Here is a 22,149-nt window from a genome sequence, read left to right as displayed (position 1 = left end):
AGTTAACACAAATTCACTTGAATGAATCTAAATTATCCCATGGACGTGTATACTTATTGTATATTTAGTGTATATAATCATTATGTCTAATGTAATTACTTGAAATCTAAAATAAACAGTGTTTTGGATTTCCAAAGATTAATTGGATAGTGTTTTAGCTAGAAAGTACATCTTATAATAGTTTGATATCTTATGTTTATAATTATTTTGGATAAAGTGAAAAAAGTACTTAAAAATTGTCAACTATTCGTAAGACACTGAGTTCGAGTCGTAGAGTGAACATCAACTCTGAGATGCAGGCACATTCAGCTGACGAGTCCCAAATAGGACGAAACGCGCTTCCTGGATTCCACCACTAGCCACTATCCATCTTTGACTAGAATATTCGTAAGACATTTTAGTGATTTTTTCTCATGAATTATTTTATGCGAATCATTTAACAAAATAATAGTTTTCTTCTAAAAAATGTCTAATAACCTATACAAAATTAGAAAAAAAGGTCCTTAATTCGAACCCTAAAATACGAAAACGAACTCATCTTATTTTGCATATTTGTTTATAGTGTCACTTTTCTTGTCATCCTAATTAAGAGGTAGGGTTAAATACTTTCTAGAGACAGTCAGTTTGTTAATAGATTATGAACTATAAAATGTAATCTGAATATTCAAAATAATAAATTTAAAATGATTTTATACAGGTTTCAATATATAACTGATCGAATGATGTGAGCTATTACATAACCATTTTTATATTTTAAAAGAATATGTTGTATTCAGTGTAAGTAGTCTCAAGAAGCTTATTTTTTGGCTTGAAATCATTTTAATTATCAGGAGATTATTGTTCAATATCCTCTAATAAATGGGATTCAGATTATAAGGAACAAGATAAATATATTCCTCATTATTATTTTGTATAACATTGTATGGTATTGAAACATAACTTTTTGATAATAGGTCGACTTAACTCTGGAAAATTAATTGTTTTTTTCAATATGCTTTGATATGATTTGTAACATATACATTAGTCTAATTTATGTCTACTCAAAGAACAAAATTTATTTACACTTCTTATCAAACAGGGTGAATGGAATGTTGGATTTAAATATTATGCAAAATGTTGGTCATCAGCTCCTGGAGTAATGACAAGTACACTTACAATATACGATTTAAGTCCAAATGATGTTGGGCGATATCAATGTAACATGGATAATGGAATCGGATCGCCAGCTGTTCGTACAATTGATCTTACCTATCCATGTAAGTTTCTAATCGATATAAAAATGTAAATGAAATTCATTCCATTTAATTTAACTACCTATTAATAATAATTTATGATCATTAAATAATAAAAACTGAGATCTCATATCAAAGAGTTGTAGAAGCTAAAACATTTATAGCTGATTTCAAGTTTCTGTTAATAGACACAATATACGCTATATATTTTGTGGTATGAGTATTAAATGGAATCTAAAATAGGTGAAATCAATATGCCCATCGCTTTTGCCAACTAATTTGTTTTAACAGTTGGCCTTAATAAACAATGTGCTTCCCACCACTGCGTTCAACCACTTGTCAACATTGACATATTTGCCATTAAATTTTGTCTACTTGTAACAATGTGAATCTGACATAAATACTTTTAAACATGCTCCCAAATGATGTCTTATGTAAGTTGTCTTCGACTTATTTTGAAAGCTTTTGATAAAATGAGAAAAACTAGAATGCAGCCACTGTGATTCCAAAATACATGCAGGAAGATATCTATCTATTGTACACTATAACAGAATGTAGTTTTGTTAGGAATAATAGCGTCTACATATAATCTCCTTCAGTATACCTTCGTTTTAAACGTCATCAAGCCAATGAAATAATCGATTGGAGGATAAATAGAGCATCAATAAGAAAATATCCGATTCTAAGACTTATTACCATACGTCAAATGAATTAGCTACTAGACCAAAGCCATGTTTTATGTTACTTCAATCAAACGTTTCTGACTCACATGTATGTGCTAAGCCAAAAATATTGAAAGAACGAACTGAAGTGCACATATTACAATTCTAAACATTTCTATTGGAACTTAAAACTATCATTTCTTTTAAAATTAGTTCTTGCTACATTTAACTGGTAACAACACCTCGTTCATGTAGTGAATTAGTTATAAAATGCAAAAGCGCAAAATTTTATTTGTTTTCTGATAAAAAAATGTTTAACAACTTAAGAATGATCAATGATTAAACTGTCAGTGTTTACCAACAAAAATTCGAAAAAAGAATTACCTTCCCCATCCATTTACTCGATTTTTACTTAGTTATTTATTATTTCGTATTGCTAAGTTCACCAGGTGAATTCCCCTAATCTATTTCTTTGGGACATTTTTAAACTTCAAAAACTTGATAAATCCTTTGAGTAGCCAGTGATATTAATCTAGAAAAACGCTGCATAGAGTTTACAGTAAGTGTTATTCCTTCCCATATAACTGAACATAACATCAAGAATAAAGATGCTTCCTTGGTCATATATCCAGCAATTTCCTACATGGCTGAGGATTATTTCTCCTTTGTATAGCAGAAGCGATTAGTACTAACCTGGAGAAAATTGACGTGTGTAAAAGAACTGATACAGTTAACCTCTTCGTTAACCTTGGTCTATATGTAGGGCATTTCATTACCTGTTCAAAATTGTTAGCACACATTATAAACTTTACCCCTCTATCCATACATTGCGATTTGTACTCTTTCCTAAGACATTTTACAAGTCTTAGTAACCCATTCATCTTTCACATTTAAGATAATATTCTGATTGTCAATTATTGACAGTATCGTTGTTGCTAATATGATTGTGATAACCATGAACAAAAATTTTTGATTTTGAGTTTCATTTGTTTCACATGTTTATAGTACACTGATTAGAACTTATCATCTTCACATATATGATTGTTCTTGTCCCTTCTTTGATGACTAGTTTAACTGTATCCATAATGCATTTTGTTAATATTTAAAACTCAATCGAAAATGAATCCACAATTCTTCCATTTATAATACAGATTATTTCAACTAGAACATTTACATATGCATCTTTATATTTTGTCTAGTGAGATACAATAACTGTGAATTTAGAAGTGAAGAAGTTATGGAAAAAAATTGTTTGCTCAAATATTTTATGTCTTGCTTACTACTACATGTCTTTAACTAAATCCAATATAAAAAAATTTTTTTTGTTGATGTTACGAATCCATATCTACTGATACTAACATTTGAGAAAGTGGGAAATTGTTTTCACTATAACCATATTTCCTACACACAAAGGAAAAAGCAAGATTCTCAAACACAACACAGAAAACACCAGCTCAATCACACTTGATGGAGAAACTCTGAAATAGATGGAAACATTCATGTATCTGGGAAGCATCATTGATAAACAAGGAGGATCGGATGCAGATGTAAAGACGAGGATTGGCAAAGCAAGGACAGCATTCCCACAATTGAAGAACATGTGGAGCTCAAAACGACTGTCAACTAATTCCAAAGTGAGAATCTTCAATATGAAGATCAAGATAGTCAGTTCCGTACCGAGCTGAAACGTCGAGAACTACTACATCCATCGTCAAGATGGTACAAGTATTTATAAACAGTTGTCTACACAAAATACTCAACATTCACTGGACGGATACCATCAACAACAGTGTTTTATGGGAGAAGATAAACCAGCTTCCATCTGAAGAGGAAATTACGAAAGACGATGGAAGTGGATAGGACATAGATTAAGGAAATCACTAAACTGCATCACGAGGCAATCACTAACTTGGAATCCGGAAGGGAAGAGGAAAAGAGGAAGGCCAAAGAACACATTACATCGGGAAATAGAAGCAGATATGAAAAGGATGAATAACAACTGGAAAAAACTGGAAAGGATTGTCCAGCACAGAATTGAATGGAGAATACTGGTGGGTGGCCTATGCGCCTCGACCAGGGTTAACAGGCGTAAGGAAGTAAGTAAGCATATTTGCTATACGCTAACTGTAGAAAAATTGCATAGGAGTGAACAGTCCAGAAAAAAGAATTAACACATTTTTTTCTACAAATCTAATAAAATATGTTTGTGCGTAAATAATGTTATCAATTTTATTAATTTATTCACATTAACAGTAATTAATTGTTTATTATTGTAGTTGCACCAAGAATAGTACCAGTAACAAGATGGTCAAGAGCTGCACCCAATATAGTTTCAAACAAGAATAACACTATCAGTGTTACTCAATCAACTGTAATTTCTGATCAACTAGTCTCTATAGTAAAAGGAGCTCATGCAAGGTTAACATGTGTAATTGCTGCAGAACCTAACCCAGAAGTACATTGGTTAAGAGAGCCAGCTAATTTAACATTGATTGAAGGAGGTCAATTTCATTCAATAGTTAAATCAATTCGCCCTGGATTATATCATGCAATATTATATTTGATACAACCACAAGAAGTTGATATGGGTCGATACTTTTGTAAAGTAAGTATGATTTGAATACAAAAATATATCAACATTATTATGATTATAGTAAAAAAAAAGTCATTTTAATTCTGTAATCATTTAATTAACCATTGAATTTGTTTAAATTATAACTTAGTTCTATATTTATGTTCCCATTGATGCTTATAACTGCAACTGGTCAGTCTCTAATTAGCATATGTGCATCCTGTGCGTAGCGCCTCGGTATAGTCTTAATTCACAAGCATTGGAAGTAAAGATGGATAGCGGCTAGCAGGAGAATCCAGTTTGACGCGCGTTTCGTCCGATTTGGGACTCGTCAGCTGGATGTACTTGCATCTCAGAGTTGATGTCCACTCTGGGATTTGAACCCAGTACCTTTCGCTTCAAACTCCATCGCGTTATCCACTGAGCTACTGAGTCCTGATAGCCAATTGCTTGTGCAATGGGATGAAGTTTGAATTCACTTAGTATTGTTTGTTATTAATATTATGTTTTGAAATTATTATTGTCTGGTTTCATATTTTATGGGTTATTTTTATATGATATCATTTTATCAATAATATTAGTTAGTTACAACTAGGGTATTCAGTTTGTTTGTTTTGTTCATTTTTTTCGTAATCTTTTTTTTATCCAAAGTGTTTTACAACTTATCTTATATTTGATTAGAAATTAAAGTTTTTTGTTGCTGTTGTTGTTGTTGTTGTGGAGTTATTGAATTAATCCAAAAAACTAACTAATCATATTCCCTTTGAAAATTATTTAAAAAAATACCTCTAGTTATTATAGTACCATATGGTAAATTACTTATAGTATATCAAATATATATGAACGGAATTTTTAGTAGAGAACAGATGTTTGAATGAGCCAAAATAAAGATAATGATTAGCCTTAATTTATAATTTATTAATATAAACATAATATTAAATTATCTGTGTAACTATTATGGATAAAATTATGACTCTTGGGATTAAAAAAAATAACTAAAGGGTTCTATTGTTTATGAGCAAGTATTATTACTATAAACATAGTTTTATCTTATTGAACTCTCTACACCAGATTGTGTAATCATTGTCATGTTATCTCTTTAAAGCTTATTTTTCTATTCATCAAATAATGAAGTTATGCAACCTATATATTTTTCATATTTATAGTTTTATATCAAAATAAATTCCATAATCAAATTATATGATAGTCTATATCTCCGATTGAATGGCCTATTGATATTACAAATACAACAATTTGACTAGACATTGTTAATTCCATCATTTTTGTTGTACACCGAATAACGTATTAAATAGTCAGGCTGACAAAGAGTATAATACAAACATTTGAGAAAGCCAGTCCCCTAGTAGAATGAAAGTCTTTAGGGTAACTACGAAATATAATCTGCAGCATTCTTTTTAACATAGCTATATTCCTAGTATATTTTTACTGATAACTAACTTCAACAGCCAATACTTCATAACATTTACTGTTCATACCATAATAATAAAGTCAAACGTATTGTAGTTTTACATTGAACTTATTTGACATAATACATAAAAGTCTTGAGTTGCATTTCTGTGTAGCTCCCCCCTCCCCCGCTATCACTACTAGGGATTCCAAGGCTAGGATATGACTGCTGCTTATTGCTTTATGGTTACTAAGTTTTTTAGCTGATGTCATTTTATGACCAAACCTTCATCAATTTGAAGCAGTACTTCATAGAAAGTTATAATTTTACAATATTCATAGCTTCCCCATTTATTTCAATTCACTTGTAAAGGAACGTAATAATCAGGAATAATGCCAATTAGTTGTGAGAAGCTACAAAATATTTACATAATACAAATACATAGCCTTCTATCGTTTTGCCATCTTAACTATCTTTTTGTCTGGTCCGCCAAAGCCATGTTTTCGATGTACTTAAACTCTTCACTCTTTCTGACAACTGTTGCATCTTCAACTCCACGTTCCGCTACACACTACTTACAAGCAATCTTGTGCGCAGTTTCCACTACACAATATATAACTGTTTCTCCCTATGCTTCTGAATCACTGATAAACTAAAATGTTTATCTGTTATTATGAATTTTTACCAAGTCCCCTTCTCTTATCACTTCTTGTTTACGTAAGAAAGCAACAACTCAGTGTCAAGGATAAATTGCAGATTTTATGTCATTATATAATGGGCGTTTACTATCTACCACTGAAGGTATATGTACTATTATAAAATATTATTAATGCTCAAAAAATCCTTCCATTCAGAACACTTGGATTTAACTCGTAAAACGAGTTTTTTTTCTGAAATACTTTCTTCATATCGTATTACGTTATATTTATTACTGATGTGTTCATTTTCTACAGTATATTTTTGTCATCACAAAAGTTTTAAGCTTTAAGATTATAATATCATTCAATTTATAATCTCTACTTTCGTACTTCAGAAATTTTGGCACTGACAAGAAAATGCACTTTAAATGTGATGCACCCTAGTAAATGTGTACAGATTCCTCTTCTTTGATTTGAAATGTACAATTAATGTGAAAGGTTTTGTTACTACGTAGAGGTTAAAACCGTAAAAGGTTGAACTGGGTTTGAATGTGTTAACTAACACTTAAAGACTGAATTTTAAACATTATCCCACCAACACATAAGTAATAAAATTAGTGTAACCAAAGCACCAAGCAAAGTGATAAAGCAGTATTATTCGCACACTATCTCAGACATATTTTACGTTATTTTAGTTGTGTTACCTTTCAACGGTTAGTTAGAAGTCAGTAAAGTATTTGCATGCATGGCAATGTCACACAAATTTTACTCACTCTATGGAGCAACATGAACAGAGAATTTTGGCCTTTATTACTTTATTACGCTTAATTACTACGGTAACTTTTCAACTTATTTCTTCAATATATCTAGTTAATACTTTTGAGGGCTCGGTATATTCAAAAAAGTTTATCCAAAGGTAGTCTGTAAGTTGTCTGGCTAAATAGTGTATATTTTACTTTTAAAAAAGCACTTTGGTAGTTATAAAATTTTCTATATCTTCATGATAATTCCTAATATATATAGCTACAATTTTATTAAATAAGATATTATTAGCAACTCTCTATTATTCTCTCTTTTGAATAACTTTGATGTTATTAATTCAGAAAGATTTTATATTGTTTAAATACAGATTAGAATTGTTCTTTAACTTATATGTTAAGCTTTTCAGTCTACATCTACATACATATGTCCGATTTTTGTATAAAAATCATGTATAACTTACCCACTTGCCAAAATATTGTTCTTACCTTTTATATGTGATAATTTCAATTGAGTTTATGGATAAATTACATACCTATAATCTCATCTATATTTCATTTGAGATTATCTTATTCAGCTGTAAATGAACAAAACAAGCTTTACGAAACAGATGTTCATCAGAGTTCATCAGTCTTTATTAAAGAAACGATTTCATCCTCAATTTTCTTTAATATCATATTCAATAAAACTGGAACAACTAAAGTCCTTACAATTCAACATAAAGAAATACTGTAGTGCTGTGCTTCAATAATAGTTCACTTCGATAACCGTTATTATACCAATCTTAACGGTGTATAAAGTCAGAAGGCAAAGAGAAGCGGTAACTACATTTTTATTGATGAATGATGCAAACCAGAAAGCTGTGGGCACATGAGCAAGTGTAAGCGAGCGAAGCAAAGATGATGCATAATGGAGATGGCTGGGAAGTCAACTCGCTATGAGCAAGCATCACTCAATATTTATAATCAGACAAAAATGAATGACAGACATATGATGAACAGGATACGGAGGGTACACACATACGCTCATATAAAAATATAGGCAAGGTTAATAAGCGAATAATTAACAAGATCAAAATATGACTCATAATGGATAGGCGAATTGGCTTGGCCAGAAGCTAGGATGAAGTATATGAGCTTAACATATAAACCCATACTACAATACAATTAGTGAAAAATACAGTAATAACGTACATCTAAAAACAGAATATTGTTAAATACTCACAGATATATATATATATAACCAAGGGTTGGAGAATCTAGGTGACATGGCTCAGAATCGATCACAATGGCGTAGGTGTATACACTCTTTATCTTCCCTTAAACCTTCAGCTTAAAATTGCTTCATAACTTTCTTCCTTCCTATACTATATCTTTATATACAACCTATCTTTTATATATTACCACCATTAAACTAACTACTTATATGAACCCAGTGTTCATCTTGTTGTGCTTGTAAGGTATGGTAACTTGGACCGATGCATATATGTGCCTGGTCCTACGTTGTAGCTGACCGATAATATATATATATATATATATATATATATATATATATATATATTTCTCAGCTGATATAATCATTTTCAATTGTTGATCTTTTTATATCTTACAAAATTTATTTTCGGTAACTATAGTAAATATTGATTAAACAAGATTGGTATGTAAAATAAAATTGAACATTCCGCTATTGATTTTAATTCAATTCACATTGAATCACTTTTTCTCTCAATATATAACAAACAATTATGACCAAATATAACATAATTTTCTTTTTATTAAAATTTTTTTAAAAAAAAAGACCAGCTTCTGATTTGTGACATATTATGAATTTATATTTTTATTGAATAGTTAATTTTTAAAACGATTTCGAACCGAAATTTAGTTTCCATTTTTTTTAAATAATAATGAAGATCAATTTATTTATTAATAACAGTAACCTGATTATTTAATAAAAAAAAACTAATCCATTTTATTTTAATTAAAACTGAAAAACAAATTTTTTTTATTGAAATAGGCAAAAAATTTAGTTGGTGAAGATACTGGTCGTGTAGATTTAATACGTCCAACTCAACCTGATCTTCCAAGTTCACCACGTTTATTGAATGCAACTAGTACAAGTTTAACAGTTTCTTGGACTCAAGGATTTAATGGTGGTCCAGAACAAAGCTTCTTGGTAAGTAGGTCAGAAATCTACTGAAATCAGTTTAAAAAAAAGTTATATTTAGTTCAGATGATGATCTCTGATTGATAAATTTTTTTAAATGGTTTTTCGGAGGACAGTTTTGTTATGAATTGACATCAGATGCAAAAATAATATGTAGTTGGAAAATACATGTCAGCTGATCTTTCATCAACAACACTAATTTTGACATAATTTTGATATAACATAATTATTAGAGTGTTAAGAGGTAAGATAAATTTTTGTTTTATCGTTTAAACTATCAGTTACGGAATTCATAATGTTATTTCTGTAACGTTATCTGCGTTCTCTGTTCTATGTTCACTAAGTTTCAGTCGTACCATTTAGGGTAAGCTCTTACCCTTTCATGCTTTATCAAAGAATTTTATTCACATTGCAATACAAATTGTAATCCATAACTCATTTCATCGTCACACATTCTAATATCTCAGGGGATATTCACCTTAGAAGAGAATAATAGTCAGGTTTAGTCATAAAATTAGGTTTGAATAGGAATTGTGGATGTTGAAATTCTAATCAGTTGAACCCATTCAGTCATAGACACATGTTTATTTGTATTATCAATTCTCTGACTAAACAAAATCTATAACATATTCTAAGACTAAACACGTTCTAAAAACACGACTATCACTCTTTTGAAAGTCTTGTAATGTAAACATGTTAGCAAAGTTACTTTGAACTGAAGAACGTATTACAGGTATATATATATATATATATATATATATATATATATATATATATATATATCCCGAAGACATTATCCAACAGAATTAAAAAATGTTGAAACTTACTTCTTGTTACTACTTAGCAACACGGAAAAATCACTCAAAACTACTGTCTGCTAGGTTTTTTAAATATTCTGTATACAAAATAAGTCACCTACTCTTTATAATGTGTGGAAATGTTACTAGATTGTTCTAATTGTATAATCAGAAATATTTCACTTTCTTAACAATGGTAAAATAATAAACATAATCATAATATACATAGTGGAGATTATGTATAGTGACCTTCATTTTAAAATTTGATTCCAAAAATATATTATGCATAATTTATAATTCCTTCATATGATTTCTAGATTTTGTTTTAATCTACTCAGTTACAATTAAAAGGCAGGAAATAGAACAGGTTAAACATAGTTAAAAAGTAACATTAACATTATAAGAATTATAGTTTATTACACTAAAACTCGTTTCGACTGTCTATACCTTTTACATTCTTGGATATTGAATATTTCTTACTCACTTACTTACTCACGCCTGTTACCTCTCGTGGAAGAGCATAGGCCACCCACCAGTACTCTCCAATTCAACTCTGTGCTGGATAATCCTTTCCAGTTGTTATTCATTCTTTTCATATCTGTTTCCATTTCCCGGAATAATGTATTCTTTGGCCTTCCTCTTTTCTGCTTCCCTTCAAGATTCCAAGTTAGGGTTTGTCTCGTGATGCAGTTTGGTGATCTCTGCAATGTATGTCCAATAGACTTCAAAGTTCTTTTCCAAATTTCCTCTTCAGATGGAAGCTGTTGTTGATGGTATCCGGTCAGTGAATGTTGAGTATTTTGTGTAGACAACCGTTTATAAATACTTGTACCATCTTGACGATGGATGTAGTAGTTTTCCACATTTCAGCTCCGTACGGAACTGACTATCTTGATCTTCGTATTGAAGATTCTCACTTTGGAATTAGTCGGTGGAATTAGTCAACTAGTAGTTCTCGACGTTCCAGCTCGGTACAGTAGGACTGTCTTGACGTTCATATTGAAGATTGTGAGTTTGAAGTTAGTTGACAGTTGTTTTGAGTTCCACATGTTCTTCAATTGTGGGAATGCTGTCCTTGCTTTGCCAATCCTCGTCTTTACATCTGCATCCGATCCTCCTTGTTTATCAATGATGCTTCCCCAGGATATTGAATATACTTTTTTTATTTTAATGTAGAATTTTGAAACTCAACTTCTACGATCTATCAGCAGTTCTGTTCATTGAACTGAACAATTCATAGATAAATATTACAAGATTTAGTTGATAATATTTAAATTACAAAAAAAATCGAGTAGTTATAATCTTTTAAATTTTTTCTTTTGGGGATAACATAAACAGTTTTCTGAAGAAATAAACATTGTACTATTTACTAATATAACTAAGATCCAAAAGATCTTCACTTATAGTACAGGAAAAGTATTTACAAAAAACTTACAACAATTAGATCACAATACAAAGGGCTACACTAAATATATTCAATACTTCCCATGTCTTATGAACACATAACGTTTCTTGATTGTACTTTAGTCTGTATTTAAGTGATAATCGCACTCAAAGTTTTCAACTTTTCTCAACCCACAGCTACCTACTGTACTGTTTACATATTGTAAATCGTCGTTTGCTTCATTGGTTACATAAAAACACCTTGATTTCTACCACAACTAACCTAATCTATCTACAGACATTGCTGCTAATTTATCCATAAGAACAGTTTCATACCAACCCAAACAAATACCCAGTAATAATGTTTGTAGTATCCCTTAGCTTCAACAAAAATTCTGTGAGCTCTTGATAATGAATAAGATAATTCATATTTTCATTAGTAAATTAAAGTATGAATTGTATTATTGACTGCTAAATATTTTTCAAAGAAGTTATCCATTCAAAATATGTCTGTATCTTGTCATTTATTATCACAACCAACTACATTTTTAGAATGATAACACTATTAATTTTGAATGGAAGATACTTTGTTGACGTCAAGAGGATGCCTTTCAGTTATATGTCTGCTTCACTATCCTCTCAAACATTCAATTACGGATTATGTAATAATAATATCCCATTTAGCGGTAGTGAAATAGTTATTATCGATGCCATTATATTGTATTTATGCATTTTTGTAAACTGATTAGTATTGTTAGTAATAACTACTGAACTCAGACTCAGTAATTCAATCCTGCCATTATGATACTTGTAGAGCCTGCTTCCGACTTGACTGCAATTTCAAGTACGTATACCTGAAAAGCCATAAACTAAAATGTATAATTTGTCCAGTTTAAGCTAGTTTCTAATGGCTCTTTAAGCTGTTTCCGTGAGTGAATAAATCTCAACCAACCATCTTTTTAAATAGTTAAAAATATCATGTATTTCACCATTCGATTTCTCAGCTACTGATAGCGAAATGATTTATTATTCATGTATCCATAAGAACATATACAAGGATATACTTATCGTCATCATTTTTTATTATTTTCTCATTCAGTTACATTGGCACCCAAATGAAGACCCAGATCATCATGATAAAGTCAATATTAAAGAAGATTTAGACAATGAAGTATTAACCTACAGTATCACTGGTAAATTCGGCGTAAAATTTTTACAACTTTATTTTCCTGAAATTGTTAGCCAGAAATGGTGACAGAAGAAACTACTTTTCTTTCTGTGTACACTATTTGATTAAAAACAACTACCAAGAAATCAGTTATCGAAATAATAAGCTTACGGAATGCCACACTCCAACAGCTCAACTTAACTGTAAATCTACTTCGTAGTTGGACATATGTGATGCATAGAGCTGAATTTCAGTTATCAAAAAAAAGTAGAAGCATTAATCAGTAAATACAGCATAAATTTCAACATCGTAGTCAAACAACACATGAAACTCATCTCAAAATCATGAAAATAAAAGATTAAACTTCGAATTAGCTTTTCTGAATGGGCTTTAATTAGTTCTAATAGATGAATTTTGTTAAAGAAATAACCAAAAAAGCAACCAACAACTAAATCCTAGCAAATAAATTATGGAATAAAAACGTTTCAGGAAGATTATTACGAATAAGTCAAATATGAATTTAACACGGAATAGAAGAAAAATGAAGGATTCCATGATGTTAGATTTTTATTCATCTTCACTTATTATTGTCGTATACAAAATCCAATCAGCAAAACCAAAACTATGATTCGAGTTCCAACGCCTGATCATTGTAACAGAACAGGTTCTGTAAATCTTACAAACTATAGTGAAATTCTTTGACTGGTCATTCATTCTCCAAAATATCCTCTTTATGTATAAAGTTACTTAGATTATTTATGAGTTTAGCAATAAAGTAGCCCCTACATACAATGAAATGTTAGTTGATGAATTACTATGTATAAAATAGTTTCATGTAAGCTATCTTGTAATAGATGTTAATCGCTTATATAGACCATTAAAATATATAATGTGACAAAACTAAACTGTTGGGTGATGGTTATGGGCAATCAACGAGAAATATTAAACCCGAGTTTCGTGTTGTTTAGTACTTGTCAACAAGATGAACCCGTAGTCTTGAGATAACTAATGCTTCCTCATGGATTCAATCAGCGCTAAAACTAACTTAATATCTTTATTGTATGGTATGTTATGGAAATTTTGATTTTCGGGCTTATAATTAATAAATATTATAACACTAGACGATCAGTTAACTTTACCAAACGTTCTTTGTATATTTTAAAATTTGACCGATGACTATTCTTTTCTTATCTTCTGTTGCAAGATGTATAGTAGTAAGCGTAATAATTTAGTGTTTGTTTAAACATTGTAAAAGTACGTTTTCCAACAAAATTTAATTAGTTTCTTACAACACGAGCGTTCCCATCTTTTATTATTATTGAGGAGCATAAATAAAATAACTTTTTACGAATATACTTTAGTATTATAATATCGAAATGTATGAATAAGAGAAAGGCTCTAGTGCTAAGTGATGTTCTAAAGGTATCACACAGCTATCCTCTAGAAAATGTAACATTTAATCTCATTTATATTTTGCCTAATTTACAGTTTACAAAATGTTGAAACTTATCAGTTCGTTTCATATGAGCAAACAATATAGACTGGTAGGTTCTGGGTTCAAATCTCGCGAGGCGAGGTCGTGGATGCGCACTGCTGAGGAGTCCCATAATAGGAAAAACGACTGTCCAGTGCTTCCAGGTTTTCGCTGGTGGTCTAGCTTCAATTGACTCGCGCTTTCAATATAGATTATTTATTTGAGATGTAAAACAAGAGATCACTATACTACATTTACTTATTGTCCGAATGATGTAATCAAAATTATAATGTAAATGTTTTATTAAAACAATTGTTGAGAGAGTTTTTTGTTTTTCAAAAATCAATATAACTTATGAAATGTTGGGTAATAATGAAAGTTGTCATTCATATACTACAGAAAAAGAGACTTATAACTACTTATAACGGAAATTTTTGTCACTTGTCAATATTTCTATAAAATCTTATATGAATTCTAGACAGGTTCTTTCTAGAAAAACATAACTAACACTTAGTAAGAACCTGAAATATTTTAGTGTACAATACTATTTTTTCATTTATTTCGCTAATCACTGTGTTCTATTTATTTTTTTTACCTTGCATTTAATAGGCCTTCAAAAAGCTACAACATATCGTGTGTCAGTTAGTGCTTATAATACATTAACTTCTACAACATCGTTTACACCCTACCTTTTGGCTTCCACAACTGGTAAGTTATTTTGTATGTTATCTTTACGAAAAGAGTAGTTACCTAACGAGATCACTTTACTTTATTAAGTATCATTCCATTTTCATTGGTCGCTATCATAGTTTATGGATTATAATGACATTAGAGAATATAGTATTCAGTTGATAGACAGATACTAGTTTTGATCATATAACTGTTTTGTGCTTTACAATTAAAACATATATCAGTTCAAATATTTTTTTTCCAAAAGAACAAAAAAATTCAGAAGTCATGACTTAGTTTTTCTTCTTTATTACGCTATTCTAAAAAGCTGATTGTAATAGATTGAAATATAAGTTATTCTTTAATGTAGAGATACTGAAATTATGAATTTAGACGATAAACTCTACAAACAAACTAATAGGATTTTCGGTTATGCAATAAGAAGACGAAGTTTATCAGAATTATGTGATATATTTGCGCAATACATTTCGAACAATCTGATCACACATATACATTTTTATATGAAAATTAAAAGGTCAACTAGATAGATTAAAGGTAAACCGTAACGAAGAAAGAAAATAAATAAAGTATACAAAAACAATGTGACGATCACTCTGGATAATAAATCAATATTACCAGGGTAGGTTAAGGATAAGAACAAATTGTTTTTGAACACATAATGGGGTCTTCTCATTGCATTATCAAAATTTATCAAAGGGACTAATTGTTTTAAATTTAACAGGATTTTACTTAATTCATGTGATGACTCGATTCTCTCTTTACTTGTTTACAAATTAAAACTTCAAATGTATTAATGTATGAATGTTTACATTTTTAAACAAATATTCTTATGTTCTACTCAGATATATAATTTCACTTAAGTATATGATCATATTTCAGTAAAATCAAGTTAATCAATTAAGTAAGTGTTTAAAAATCAGTAACTGATGTTTCCATTCAATAATTTCATTGTACAAAGGCGTAAAATAAATATATCTAGTTGACTAATAAACAAATAAATTGTAGATTCAACATCTTCAAACCCTAGTCTTTCCGATTACTGCTTATACTCTTAATACTTTTACCACTATGGGATTTGAATCGACAACTGGATCTCTGTGCTAATGTAGTATGGCAACTCGAGCTGATGTATGTACGTACAAAGTTCTACGTTGTGACTGACTGACTGAGATTCAAGATTTTTAAAAGAAAATACAATTACAAATGTCACAATAATTTAATAATGTTATATCTCATCAAAAAATAAGGTTCACTCATAGTAAATTGTACATAGTGTCAAAATCAGTAGCCATTTCCAACCTCTACTTAAATATGTTATCAGTTGTAATATTTAAAAAATCCAATCATTACTGCATTCAGATCTGTATATGCTTTTGCCACAGGCTAAAAAAAATCCATGTTAACTGTTGAAATGATCAAAGTATTAATTACTTAATTTCAGTATTAGATGATTAATTAATTCTTTCCTAATTAAAAACAACTATCGATAACAATCTAAGAAGCATTTATTCTAGATGTTGCTGTTTCTGATTTATTTTCATGTCTCATTTGAGTTTCAAACTTTAAAAGAAACTTCTACAAGGAAGTCTGGATAAAAAATTATATGTTAGCAACAATAGTTAATAAGTAGCGTACAATTTAACAATCTGGTATACTGTACAACTCTCATCATGTCAAATATTATAGAAACATTTCTTTCTTTTGTACTAGTTGAAAAAACATGAATTATAAAGCCGACCAAAAGCATCGATGCATACTCAGGTGGAAAAGGAAATATATAATGAGACAGGCTGACGGTTTTTATAGAACAGATTAGTAAAAACTATTACCAAGCCTGAAATAATAATGATTTACCAAACGCTGAGTGAATTAAATGAATGATAGTTACTCAATTTAGATTATGTTTTGGATTGAAATTAAACACTTCAATACGCTTATAAAGTATTGTAGGTAACAGTGCTAAGATTGGACTTGATGGTTTCAGATAAATTGAGCATTAGGTAGAAAGTTAAAGATAAATATATTTTTGTGATGTCCCAATGAGTGCAAAACTGTATTTCTGACATTTCATAACTTAATGTAAGTTACCTTTTCAGAGTGAATAAATAACCGAAATAAATTAACACAAGTTTAAGTAGTTCAAAAGAAACAATGCAGAATAATTTTAGTACAACCAAAATCACAATATATCTGAACATGTCAATATTAAGTTATTTTGATCAAAGTGATTCTGTATTAATTGGTGCGTTAAAAGGTGGGTATAGGAAGTGCATACATTTTTAATTTTAAGTAGTAGGGTTGAAATTGAGTGTGTAGATTATGTGGAAAATCAATAAGGTCAGATGTGGTTCTTTGTATGAAAAGTCCAGGTTGAATGAATAGTCAGGCCTTCTTTCTACTACTTAGAACACCACAAAAATTATATTTATTGCTTAGAACGTTCCTTCACCTAACGTTAGCATATATAACAGAAAGTAGAAATGTATTTAATTATAATTTAATATGCATACAACAAATAAATGATTTGTCAAAGATTATTTGAATGAAAAAGCTGAACACTGGAAATCACCAGTATACAGAAAATCTGTACTAAAGTCTAACCAATTCAAAATCAAGTTTTAACGTATGTTGATATAAGAAGTGTTTACTTGAAACGTTTATCGCCTATCTTTTTTTTCTTATATTTTCTTATTGACTGTATTGGTAACAGTTGTACCCTGAAGATTTCTTCTATAAAATAAGTAGATCAATATGGGAATTCTCTTGGGGAATGTAACTCAATTTAAAATATACTGTCTCATTGAAGCAAAAAAATATCCAAAAGAATAGATTTATCCATAAAATATTTCTTTGAAGACAAAATAATTCGTAATGATTCACGCATCAGTGATTGTGTGATAAGCATTATCCATATGTTTAAATAGGAAATCATTTAGTTTGTATGAGTACTGTAAATTGTTTAGCATGAATGAAAGAGAACTGACGACTTTAGGAGGTCTAATATTCATATTCATTCAAGAATAAAATATGGAGAGATGAATGTCATCTTGTCAATAAGAATATAATATCAAGATATGATAAGATTCTAAGATATTTGATCATAATTTATAACAAAGCTTTGTGTATTCTTTTAATGATTTAAAAACTCATAAACACTTTTAATTAAAAAAAAACTTACTGTAGCATTTGACTCGTTGTCAGGAGAAGAAGTAATGAGGGATGAAGTTAAAGCCAAATCATTAAAAAACATTCAAAGAGGACATTGGGATTCAAGATGGCGGTTAAATTCTAAGAACTCTGAAAACTCCATAAATCCAGATCCTCAAAGACGATCAGTTCGATCTGGTCATGAATTAAATTCTTTGGATGATAATGCATTTGTGATTATAATTGCAGTCTCTGTATTCGGATCATTTATTTTAATAGCGAATTTATTGGTAGTATTATTATTTACACGATACAAGCGCCAAAAGATGAAACAGGACGAACGTAAACCATCTGGTGAGAAGCAGTTGGAGATTGCATTATATCTCATTGAATGAATTTTTTTTCTTTAAACACCATACATCCTCCTTGTCACTATTTGATTTGAACAATTTTCTATGATTTACATATCTTGACATGGTTAGATTTCAGTTTTATATAATTTTCATCCCGCTATTTTTGGTTGCCCTTTTTAACTAAACTCACCTGTAATAGATAAAAAGCAAGTTGTTTGCTTCACTAACTAAATTATGAAGTAAAATTCACCCATATATATATATATATATATATATATATATATATATTAGCTAAATAATAAATATAGGTTACTATCATGTCAGTCAAATTTCCTGCAGCATATTAAAAGTCCTGAATTTATACGATTGTCTAGGAATGTCAATATCTCAAACTAAATTAATCAGCTTCTATCTGTATTGGAGCTTAGTAAATGGGTTCATCAATTGTACTAGTATGCATAAGCTGAATTTAGTATTAATTTTGGAACTGTAGTAATTACTTAGTGATGTGATTAACATTCAATAAATACATCAACACTCCAATACGGTTATATCCTTTCAAATCCCATAATATTCCATAGACTGATTATTCACTACTGATTCGCAATAATAGGAAAATATATTTCGGAAGAATTTTCAAATGGATTTTGCTAAAATAAATCAAGCTATATAAATCGCAGCTACGTAAACAGCTCGATGATGGGTCAAAAAGGTTTATTAGAATAAAAGATCAAGTGGCTTATCACCTAGTTATTCATTTGTTTGAAAACAATTAGCATAGTCATTTAAACAGCATTTCTAAAGCTATTTGATGATTACATAAGAATGAGGGCTTGTGGAGATTGTAGTAATTTTAGTAAATAAGATCATGAGTCAATCTGAGCTAGACCACCACTGAAAACCTGAGAGCACTGGACGACCATTTCGTTCTAGTAGGAGACTCCTCAACCATTCGCATCCACGGTCTCACATGCAGGACTCGAACCCATTACCTTCAATCTCGCGCGCGAACGCTTATCGTGTAGACCACTGGAGCGGCATCCGACGGTATTAATTTCTAACTTCAATCGATTAATGATCTTGCGCAACCAATGTGCTCACTGATGACTGGCTTCAAGATAGACTTCCTGGAGTTCTAGTGAAAAGCGCTTGAGATCGAAGGTACTGGGTTCGAGTCCTGCATGTGGGACCATGGATGCGAATTGTTGAGGAGTCTCGTACTAGAACGAAATGGTCGTCCAGTGCTCCCAGGTTTTCAATGGTGGTCTAGCTTAGGTCAACTCATGAATTCAATTATGGAGATTACATAAGAGCCTTCTATCTAATATATTAGTAATACATGATTGTAGTCGCAACAGAAAACATCTAAAATCAAGATATCTTACCCATACACATTATTCTGCTTCGATTCTCATTCTTACTTGACAAAGACTATTAAAGGAAGTCAATTTAAGGGAACTTTCAGTTTATTAAATCAATTAACGTTTAGTCAGAACGCTACAGTAACTGTTTTGCAATTAAAATCAACTTAACACAAAAGACTACAATTATTGAAGTAAATAATTCTATTATTTTAAACAAATATTAATTTAACGCGTTCTGAAAAAATCGATGAAGCTGATAGTAATCAAGATTTTTATGTCAAAGACTATATGAAGACATAGTGTGCATACTTATGAAGCGTGAATACTTTTTTCTAAAACATACAGGGATTAGTTTCTTTTAATATCACGATCAGAAAACTTGAAAGTACTTAACGATCCAAACAATAGAGATTTACCGTTTGTCAGGCAGCGTAAAAGTAACAATGAAAGGTGACAATAAATGAGGAACGATGTTAACACGAGCATAGAATCAAAATGTAAAAAGGAATTTGATCATTTATCCATTCTTGGACCAAAAAAATACTTACACTTTAATGTTTATCACTGATGTCTATCATTTAGAAATGAATGGATTTGAACATCGTTCACTTAATTGCAATTACATTTACTGTAAACATTTCATTAAAGTAGGATCTTTAAAATTGCCAGTTCAATTACATTTACAGTTTTAAATATATTATGTTAGTAAAATTTATCTGCGATTAAAAATCGTGACCAACTACTGAAATAGGATTATGTTTTCTTGATGAATGGTGGGGATATTACAAAAGCTAAATTTACCATATCCTGATCATCATGTTAGCCAATCAATCTAAGTAATTTATTGTAAGAAGTTGTAAGTAATGATAGCAAGTATTTGTACTCATCCGAGCTAAAATAGGATTAAGATATACTCCAAAGATAAATTAAGTGATTGAATGAATTCACATGAAATATGAACGGACATGTAAACTGCAATTAACTGTAAGGCAGTATGAAGTATGTATAAAGCATATTTGTTTATTGAAAAATAATTTACTTTATCGGCACATATATTATTATAGAACTTATCCATTTTTTTCAGCTGCGGGGGACCTTATACAAATATACCCGGTGGAAAATGGTTTTTCAGAAATACACACAAATACACAGAATAGTTTTCCAATATATCCAGATGATATGCGTTTAAATGCCAGTTACATGTTGCAATCAGCACCAAATGACCAGGTAACCAATGAGTTTATAAATGAAATATACTACTTAGATTAAAATACATTTTGCAACACCTGGATAAACATTACTTTAGTGTTTTATAACGATAATTTACCAGGTTATTTACGGAAATGACTCATGAACAGACAATAACTTTTTGGTAGTATCAATCATTGGTTATCTTTCATGGTTTGTGAATAAACCGAATGAATATACGAAGAACCAATAAAACCACTTCATTATAACACTGATCATATACTTTAATGGTAAACTCAAAATCTGAGAAAAAAACTCACTGTTTTTACGTTTAAAACTAAGCCCTATATGACGAAAATTAACTGTTGAATAAGTTACCAATCTCAATAGTTGTTCTGTTTTTTAATCCTCCCAACATGTTTTAAGATACATTCGACTGAATACTGAAGTAACTAAGTTAACAGATACGCATGATTTCATTCTCCATTTACGTAACACTTGACATTTTACGAAATCATTTTATTTGTAAACGTTTACTGAAGTGTTTAGTTCAGATAAGCAAATATTATCATGACTGAAGTAAACTAATATCTGAAAAACTAGTGAAACTATTGCCGATTTGAGTATTTGTTTAATGTAAACATGAAAATATCCTGTACAGGCCAAAAATTTAAATATTAATATCCTACGGTTACGAATCGAAAACTTAAAAGGTAATTTTTGCATTTATCATTACCAATATTGACAATAATGTAATTACAATTACTGGAAAATACTATTCGATAATATGAAAGTCTAAACATTTCAAACATGTTTAACCAAAAAGAAGTGACTAACTGAAACGATATAAAATTGATAACTAAATTTGGTTAACTAATGTCGACTTATTATGAAACGATTCAGAAAAGAAAATTCCGTCAAAAAGTAACCTCCTCAAATATAATTTGACAATTTCTGATACAAATATCCGTTATGGAGATAAATTAAAAAAAAACAGCTCTAAAATTAATTGGATCCACCAAGTTATACAGTTATTTACTTGTCACAGTTCCGTTATACATTTCTGAGTCGTTTTCTGAGTTATTTCTACATCAGTAAATATAACCAGTGGTCAGGCACATTCCAACAGCCTCATTGCTCACAATTCTTGT

General features: G+C 30.1%; 1 protein-coding gene across 1 annotated transcript in view; it reads left to right on the top strand.

Moving 5' to 3' along the window:
- The window catches only part of Smp_132700 (nephrin, putative), a gene marked incomplete at both ends in the record, with an annotated part of 65,946 nt that overhangs the window by 40,320 nt on the left and 3,477 nt on the right, over nucleotides 1-22,149 (top strand). Inside the window, 7 exons of the mRNA XM_018791980.1 lie at nucleotides 1,079-1,256; nucleotides 4,171-4,499; nucleotides 9,285-9,443; nucleotides 12,714-12,807; nucleotides 14,866-14,964; nucleotides 18,130-18,447; nucleotides 20,895-21,037. Of these exons, the coding sequence (XP_018644886.1) occupies nucleotides 1,079-1,256; nucleotides 4,171-4,499; nucleotides 9,285-9,443; nucleotides 12,714-12,807; nucleotides 14,866-14,964; nucleotides 18,130-18,447; nucleotides 20,895-21,037 (1,320 nt within the window). The remainder of the gene's footprint in view (nucleotides 1-1,078; nucleotides 1,257-4,170; nucleotides 4,500-9,284; nucleotides 9,444-12,713; nucleotides 12,808-14,865; nucleotides 14,965-18,129; nucleotides 18,448-20,894; nucleotides 21,038-22,149) is intronic.

The sequence above is a fragment of the Schistosoma mansoni genome (genome assembly GCF_000237925.1).
Source record: "Schistosoma mansoni, WGS project CABG00000000 data, chromosome 1 unplaced supercontig 0010, strain Puerto Rico, whole genome shotgun sequence".
Lineage (NCBI taxonomy): Eukaryota > Metazoa > Platyhelminthes > Trematoda > Strigeidida > Schistosomatidae > Schistosoma > Schistosoma mansoni.
This window is presented reverse-complemented; position numbering and strand designations above follow the sequence as displayed.